Source organism: Poecilia latipinna, unplaced genomic scaffold (assembly GCF_001443285.1).
Source record: "Poecilia latipinna isolate Pla-1442-1.1 unplaced genomic scaffold, P_latipinna-1.0 Scaffold438, whole genome shotgun sequence".
In the NCBI taxonomy this organism is placed as follows: Eukaryota; Metazoa; Chordata; class Actinopteri; order Cyprinodontiformes; family Poeciliidae; genus Poecilia; species Poecilia latipinna.
Window position 1 is genome coordinate 154,963 of NW_015113054.1, and position 9,331 is coordinate 164,293.

The following is a 9,331-nucleotide window of genomic DNA, read 5'->3' on the forward strand; positions in this document are numbered from 1 at the left end:
GTACTATTCCACATCCTATTGGTTACTTACAAGAAAACGTAACGGTGCCATTTATTTATTTTTTTTTTTTATTTTAATTTTTTTTTATGCTTTTAGATCTTCAGGGCACAGAAAGGGGCAGAGGTCAACATAAAGCATATGAGTTCCAAAGACCGATATATACTAAATTAAGAATAAATTATGATTAGTCTGTATATGTTGCAATCTTTATATTTACAAATAAAATGTAAATATAAAGATTATATTTACAAATTTACAAAAGTAAATTTGCTGAAAATTATAACAATTGCCCCTACTTAACTGTTTTAATAGAGCAGAGGTAAATGTAAAACCAATGATCCACAACAACAGATATTTCCTAAAATGTAAATGTTTCTGATTAGTCTGTCTTAGTTGCAGTCTTTATATTTGCAAATGCTAACATAAATGTTCATTTCAAATATTTTTCTTAACATTTTGTGTTTCCTTTCTGCAGTTGGCCAAGAAGATTCGCGAAAAGTTTAACCGCTACCTGGATGTGGTGAACAGAAACAAGCAGGTGGTGGAGGCGTCCTACACGGCCCACCTCACCTCTCCGCTCACAGCGATACAGGACTGCTGCTCCATACCTGCATCCATGATGGAGTGAGTCATTTTCCCTCAAAAACTACTAGAAAACCACAAATTTCATCTTTTATGTCATAAGGAAGAAGATCTGCAGGATGTTTTATTATTGTGTGTAAATACACCTCCAGGACAGCATTCAACCATCTATAGAGGAGTTTTTCATCCTAGTACCCAAACTTATCACCAGCTTAGATATAGTTTGATAATCACATGATTTGTCATAACAGGGTACATCACATCTTACTGCACTGAGCAGAATAAACTTGCCGTAAAACATGGTAGCGTTTTTATGAGTTGAATTTCATTTCAGGCATGGAAGCATTGCACACTGCAGGGCATAAATAATGTGTAGGATCATAGAGTCCCAGACTGCAGACTTTGGGAAATAACAATGTTTGCATCAACTTTATAGTGGCATATATATTAAAATTTACTATTAAGTCTTGATAAGTTTATGCAATTTGCTTTTTCCTAAAAATAAATAGGGATTTTTAAACAGTTCCAGTGCAGGAGACTTGTTCTTATTTTTTTAAAAACTTGATATAAGGTTAAATATTTCCCATTTGAGCCTTTTGCAGAGAGTTTAAAATTGGTCCGGTCTACTATCGACCAGGCTTTTTCTCAGCCAATCATCAACTCCAGCAGGCGAAAACACAGCTCAAAAGCTGAGCACAGAAAAAGACAGCACAGTTTTCAGTTCTAATCTACAGAGCCGCAGCTGTCTCTTCCCTTCATCCGCGCTCTCTCCATTTCTCTCTATCTCCCTCCCCTTTATCAGCCAATACAACTAGTCACTCTCTCTGAAGTTTTTGCACTGCAGACTTCACAGGCTGCTAGGTCACCTGTCTTTCCTCCCGTCATACAGAAAGTGGGGGTGGGGACGGTTGTCTGGCTCAGAGCCACCAGCCACCTGTAGCCACACCAAGTGCTCAGCATACTGGACATGCATTCAGTGCTTGTTCACTCTCAGTTAGCTGTATGTTTTTGCTGCAACATGTTCATTTTAACAAAGTGCTAAAAAAGAGGGGTTTGCAGCTTTATGAGACTGAAATGGGTAAAAACATTGTTCAGGATAAAAGATGTGTATAAAATCTTTGGCAGGTAATAAGGTGTGATGCAGGGGAGTCACAATGGAGGTGGTGGTGATAGATGTGCCAAACTGAAGCTGAGTCTGATAGATCTCTGAACTTCAAAGCATTTTCCCCAAGGGAGCAGGAAAACTTACCTCTCTTGCTCTTATTTCTCTCATTTTGAATCTGCACATGATCATAAAACACTTGAAAAAAAATATGCCTGGCAAAAAGAAAAAAAATATAGATTTTTTATCTTCAGAGCTATACATGAGAAAATGCTGTAAACTTTATTTTCTTCCCTTTTATGTCCTCTTTATACAAAGAACATGCAATATACTGAGCATGTGATGAAGAATAACTTATGTAATTTTGTGACTTCTTTATCAATAAAATTGAAGAACATTTATTTGAGCTACTACTCTACTCAGAAAATAGCAGTACAATTGCTTATTAATACTAGTATGTAATTATTTTTATAAATAATTGGATTAGTTATTAGGGCTGCATGTTACAACATGGCGAGAACAAGTTTCACCAACATTTTTTGGAAACGATTTCTTTTTTTTTTCTGTCATGATGTAATTTTCTCAGTTCACTCTATGCAGTTCAGCATCTCAGCCAGTCTGGAAAATTGCTCGAGTTTGTGAATTAAGGAATCTTGGAGCCCACATATGTGCTCTTAGAAATTACAATATGCCATACAATAATATTACGAAGTTAACTGTGATTCCATATATTGTACAGGGTATAATTTCAAGCAATAGACTGAACATGTCAAAAGTTAGCTTGGCTGCCTGCTCTTGTTTAACCTTTAGGAACTAATTTAGGTGCTAACTGCTGGACGTTTTAACAGCCAGTAGTTTAATCACTAATCAACTAACAGGAGAACAAGTAGCAGGAGCTGACACACTGATAATGTCACACCTACAAAAAATCCAACTTTATATGCCCAGATCTCTAAAATTAGCATAAAGAAAGCTAGGCTACAGAGCACTACACACATTTCTAGTTTTAAAAAGTTATAATTCTTTACATTTTCGACCAGCAAACAATGTATTGTTTCCCAACCTATTAATTAAAACATTACCTTTAATGTGTAATTTGAAGTCAAAACTTATCATATTGACAGAAATGAGTATTAAATTACAATAGAAGTTAGCCTAGGCTAACAGGATCTTAGCTTTGCTTTGATTCAAGTTAGTGTCATATTTAGGTTTTGAAGTCGAGTTTTAAACACATATCTTAAAACAATTTCAAAACGTTAATAAAAAAAAAAAGTCATGCAAGGTAGTACCCGTTTTTGGTGCCAAACTAGGCTATGTTCCTCCTGACAAAATTATCATCTTGATTGGAATTTGTTTTTATATATGTTTGTCCAGCAAAACTTTTAATATATTGCCCACACTCAGCCATGACATGCCCAATTAAGCCTAACATGGGAGAGAAAACTTGGCGATGAAAACAGATGGGACTTGCTGTATGTTAGACCAGAAGTCTATTCAATTCACTTCACTGTGTCTTTCACTAGTTTCAGACCTCAGCTGTTTTCTGGGGTCTCGGTCAGGTCAAGCAGTTTACAGGGGATCAGGTGGTTCACACACTGCTCATGTCTGGCAGCCTATCTTTTCTCAGGGAGGCCACAGAGGGCAGCGGTTAGCATTCGATGGTATGCTTTAATCATCGCTTGGTCTCACAAACTGACTGCATCTGAAAATAGATATGACTTGTTGAATATGTGTGTTGCCTGTATGTTTATGTTTCTAACATGAGACCTCTAGATGTTCTTCTCAACACTTTTGCTGTGAAGCAGTTGTAAAAGTGACAAGTGTGCTGTGCAGCTGCATAGGTGGTACTTTTCATCAATTGATTTTAGGTGAGGCTTTAAATTGTTTTTTTTTTTTGTTATATATTAAAGTTTCTGTTTAGGATGAAAGCTCCCCATAAATATACCTAAAACACAATAATGTGTCCAAAAATGCCATTGTCCTAATACATAAATACTTGTCAATAGCTTGTCTGTTCTGTGTTTTTTCTATATTTTTTAAACTGTATGACTAGTCTAACAGTAACCAGCTACCTAGCATACAGTGTGCTATGTATTTACCTCGCTGTTATTCAGTAGAATAGAAATTAAATGTATATTTTATAGACTTTTGTGTGCAGAGTAGTTTTGTTTGATGTCACTTTGTCAAGCTGACATTGTCCTCTAACTAAATTCATCCTGACTTTTACTGGAAAACAAAGATATTTTGCTGCATTCATTCATTATGTATAGATGCAAAGTTACATTAGAGGTGATAATGCAGAATTTCCATTTATGATTAAAGTTTGCATGGTGTTGATGCCTAGGTCATGTTTCTGTAGAAGAAATTCTCACTATTTATACTAATGGCAGGCTGACGGGTCACTTCAAAGGTATATGTCCCAGTGGTGAATCACTTCTTGAAATTCACATCAAGCAGATCATCTTGTCTCTTGGTTGCACAGTCAACAAAATGACAAGATCTCTGCTTGCACATTAGAGATTAGATATCAAAAGTGCTGCCAAGTTGTACGAGGGTCATTATTTATGCTTCAGTAACCAGTGTAGATGTTCTTCATCACTATTTTCTAATGCCTCCTTTAAAGCAACTCATTTTATCCCCAGTTTAACCCTTTATGCAAACATTTTCAGCATCTACTGATAATCTTAGTTGTCTAAGTCAAGACTAAACAAATACTAACTTTGTCATTTTACTGATTCTTCAAGCTAAATGTGTTTATAGTTTTTTCTTCACATCCCTTTGAAAAAAACCTCCCTGTGACTTAAAATGGTCATTGATACCTGTATCATAACATTTTTAATCAAATGAACAAATTCAAACTCAGTCGCATTACAAGATAGTAAAAGTCCAAGCTTTGTTGGTTACTGTGGTCTGCCATCGATATGTTGGGGCACAGCTGTGCATCGAGCTCAGATTTATTGCTATTGCATTCCTAAGAGTGAAACTGGACTTTGAAGATCTTCCTGGAACCAAGAGAGAAAATGTGAAAGCAGAGCAGCAGATTAAATTATTCAGCAGCATTTATTTACAGCGATGTGAGCATCTTGGTTATGTGGACTATTTCTGTTTTGATGATGCTCTGGTGCTGATGTTTGAGTTGGAGGCCAAGAAAATGTAGCTTAGCAAATATCTTTTCACCTTATAAGTTCAAACACGCACTCAGAGATTAAAGTGCATGGAGGGACTGCAGCTTGCACTTGTTTACCATGCATAGATGCAACTGAAAGACAAAAACAAGCTATTTCTGTACAGTAGCAGCACAATCTGCTGCAGTGTTTTTATTTCATTTTCATTAAACTTGAATCTTGACTACCACCGCCTCATATGACGATCAGCTGTTACAGAGGCAAGCCGGTGGGCTTTGGCCTTACTGCTGCTCTCTGCAGTATATCAGTGAAGATACGTGCAGCTGAGTTGATCCGCTTGTAAACTTGATTTATAGTTTTTCTGGACTCCATGTGGAATAGATCCCCTTCTCTCACATAGTTATAAAGTCATGTAGGGGCTATTGGTGTTTATTATCTGTAACTTTCTAAAATTAACAGTTAGAGACCCGTAATGCTCTTATTGTTAACAGAGCTCGTAACCTGTGCAGAACATGTTTGAATTCCTGAATCTACCCTCTTCTTTCACCTTTCTCTGATGGCCATTTACTCCAGCCTGTCTTGAGTTATTGCTGGTGGGATTCCTATAAAATAATTTGATTTGTTGTCCGTCTGAAAGCATACTCCGAGTAATTGTTCTGAAACCGTAGTTCAATTTTTACTTGCTGTATTTACGTACACTGCAGTGCCTTGTGGGAAATTACTTATATCGGTTCACTATTTCATATGACAAACTTCAATGCAATATATTGGAATTTTATTATATGGATCAGAACAAAATGGGACTTAATTGTGAAGTGAAAATAAAATGGATACGTGGTTTTCTAAAGTTCTCATAAATAAAAACCTGATAAATGATCAGATATTTGTGTTATCTGACCAGAACACTTTTGTCCAGGTCTTTAATTTGACCCCCTACAATTCATGTGGCTTTATTTCAACAGTAACTTTCTTCTTGCCCTTCATAAGGGAATATTTACAGTGTATGAATACACTGTATAAGTGGGATTGTTATCAGATAATCCTCTGGTTAATGCTGTCCTTACCTAGTTTTACTAATATTCCAAAACTAGCCTTTACAGAACAGCTGGATTTATACTGAGATGAAATTACACACTCAGAAAGTAGTGGTTGTTAGTTTTTTTACTACTTCCTGCAACCTTCCTATTTCATGTCAGAACATTTCAGTAGACTGTAAAGATCAATGAATGAATGATGATCTGAAATTGTCTTAATACCATTTTTCTATTTCTTGACTTCTGTAGAAAATGACTGCCCTTGTTTTTTAGGCCTGTTAGATTAAATCAAATTAAAAATATATTTATTCCACAATATTCTGACTTGTATTTGTAAAACATTTTTAATAAATTTTCTTTCCACTTCACAGTGATATACCAGTTTGTGTTGCGCTGCCACATAGATATCAATCAATTGCACTGAAATTTGAGGTTGCAATGTGACAAAAAATTTAAATGGTAGGAGTGCTTCTGCACTAGAGCATTATTTGGTATGTTTAGAATGTAGCGATTTCTTTTGGACATTTCTTATCCCCTACAGCAGAGATATAAAATGGACACACTCTTCAGAAGAAGCTGCTACACACCAGTTTCCCCTAAATCCATTCGGCATTTTGCCTTTACATTCCTCTTCGGTAGAGCCGCTTCATCATCCAGGGATACATAAAAGGCTTTTTGCAAGCATTTCAATTCTATGGGTAGCGTGTTGGTTGCTTTACCTCTGCTGCTGCAGCAGAGGGATTGCAAACACATTAGAAATGGTATTACTCTCTGCGGCTCACACAGCAGCAAGTCTCTTCAAGGTAATTGTTCTCATGGGGCTTTTTCAATAGAGCAGAACTGTCTGCTTTGTGAAAATACATGGTTCCTTTTGCAGGGTGCAGCTTAATGTAACAGATTCTACAAACAGTGAGTGGCTTGTAGCGGCTGAAAACACCAGGCGCTGTTCTATTTGGGATTTCCTGCTTCATGCTGAAAGTTTTAAATATTTCCTCTGGCCACTTTCGATGGTTTCCCTAACATCTTATTGTTGATATACATCCAAAATTGGAGAATATTTTGGTGTATTGCACTGCTATTTTGCATATACAACTATATTTCATTTATTTATTCTATTAAACTAAACTGTGTGTGATCTTTTCATTTCTGATGAGCTAAATCCCATTTCTTTTTTTCTCCAAACCATTCCACCGCCTAATTAAGATGTTTAAAACTCGCTGCATTCCTTCCCGCTTTTCTCTTCCCTCACATACGGCTTTTTGATGTTGAATTCAAAGCTGCTGGGATTTTTATTTTTTATTTTTTAGATTTCACATTGCCTCGGGCCCTCCCCCTCCTGCAGACTGGGATGAAGGAGAATCATGAAGAAGAATTATGGGGTTCTAAATGAGTGGTTTAAATGCAATCTGTGCATTAATACTTCTATCAGTAAAAATGACCATTGTTGGGGATGTAACTCTAAGTTGCACATGTGTCAAAAATGTATGTTTCAAGAAATGGGTTGTGGATGTTTGGGGATAGTTTAGCTGAAGGAAGGGAGGGATCAAAGTGGCCACGCTTGGTGCAGTGCAGGACAACCTTCTCCACCGTCTGATCAACTCAGGCACATCCTGTTGTGGAAATCTCTGAGACATTAAAATTAGCAATAGAGTGCTCTATAAGAGTTCCCAGCTCTATAGTAGATATTGCAGACCTACATAAATCGAATCACACCAGAGCTCATTTCGAAAAGCTGTCAGGAACAGTGCGGGAAAATTATTCTGTGTGGACAAGTGATCCCCCCCTCCCCCCACCTGTCTTGCTGAAATGTTCTTCTCTTTGCAGTAAACTGAGCTCTTTTTAAGTAAAACCATATGCCCTGCACACCAAGATCCAGGCACTTGTATTCTTGCATGTGACTATTTTATCTTTTTTTTCCCCCTCCTATTGCCTATACTTATTTCTTCATCAAAGCCTGAAGCTCTTCATTTCCCTATGACCTTGTCTTCTCATTACCTCTGTGTGCTCTCTCAAACTGATAAAGATTGTGCTGTGGACAACGTAATCTAATGTACATGAATCTCTTTTTTTTAATTGGAGCTCCTTCACTTGCTTTCTTTTCTTCATGAAATACATGAAATGGTTTAATTAAGGATGTATAATCTGTTGGTTATTAAATGCTACAACATGTTTATATTGCATGTTTTGGTATAATGTTTCTCAAACAGACTCTGAGTCCATTTTCCAACTGTGATCCTCTAAAATACAAAATGTTAAACTTGGGTATAATAGTATAAATTCCACTGAACATAAGCTAAAATTTTATATCTGAACAAGTGCTTCCAGATGATGTTTGTTGCAACAGTAATTAGATTAACTGTATAGTGACTTTCCAAGAGCTTACTTGCTTAAATTAATTTTTTTTTTGTTTTTGTTTTTGTCACTTTTCTCAAACTTAAGTACCTCAGCAGGAAGCTATGTAAAGTGTAAATATGTAGTGATGTAATGTGGTTGTCAACAAAAGCAGGTGTCGAGAAAAGTCGAGCTCATCCCACTTCCCCATGCTGGAGATTTTAGTTTAATAATAACAATAAATAAAATCTTTAAAACTGATTACACAGGTGATATCAAGACCCAACAGTAGTCAGACGGTAATAAAATTAATCTGGTTGTGTGTGTTGTTATTGTGTCTTCCTTTAATTCTACTTTTTTCTATTTAATCATAAAAAATCATAATCAGTTAGAAAGAGAGTCATGGGACAGGAAAAGCAGGTTTCCTGGAGAAAGAGGAAGTTTCCAGCCTGCAGTGATTAAAAATAGTTCAGACTGCTCATTTTGGGCATTAAAGGTTTAAAGAATAAAATCTAAACATTTTGAGTAATTGGATAAAACCCAGAGTAAAATCCTTGAATTAATAATGATAACTTATAAAGTTAATAATCAATATTGGTTTAACCGGTGGTTGATGTTGGTTTGATTATAAGAATATTTACTCTTACACTTATGGAAGTACTTAACGGTGAAAGAAGTAACTGTAACATGGTGTCAAATAATTAGAATAATGAATTATTGGTTTCTTTTCAGAAATGTCTGTAATAACACATTATGATTATGGGAGTAACTAATAAGTAATGGTTATTATAATATAAGTGAATGCTAAACCAGAGAAACTAATGGGTTATAAATGTGATTTTGACATTGAACTTGAAATGGTATGAAATGTGCAACTGTAATTAAAGGCCACTGATGTGTTGGAGGTAGATGGTAGGTGAAAGGTCAGGGGGAAAGAGGAACTGATGGGAGAGCGGAGGTGACCAAGGCCTTATTGCTAAACTTCAACTTTCCTAAGAGAAGGTTAGACACAAGAGGGCTGTTGAGCAACCCTGGGACATTAGAACAGACATCAGGTCATGTCCAAAGATGGATATGAGATTATCGGTCCAAGCAGTCAGCCAATGAAACAGGCACAGCAACAAAGCTAGCCAATGCAAATGCACCAAAAGGGTGGA

The 9,331-nt window shown here is 36.3% G+C and overlaps 1 protein-coding gene across 1 annotated transcript in view; it reads left to right on the forward strand.

Annotated features, from left to right (window-relative positions):
- Window positions 1-9,331, forward strand: part of cachd1 (cache domain containing 1) — a 94,809-nt gene that overhangs the window by 50,410 nt on the left and 35,068 nt on the right. Inside the window, exon 3 of the mRNA XM_015038335.1 lies at window positions 476-624. Coding sequence (XP_014893821.1) covers window positions 476-624 — 149 coding nt within the window. The remainder of the gene's footprint in view (window positions 1-475; window positions 625-9,331) is intronic.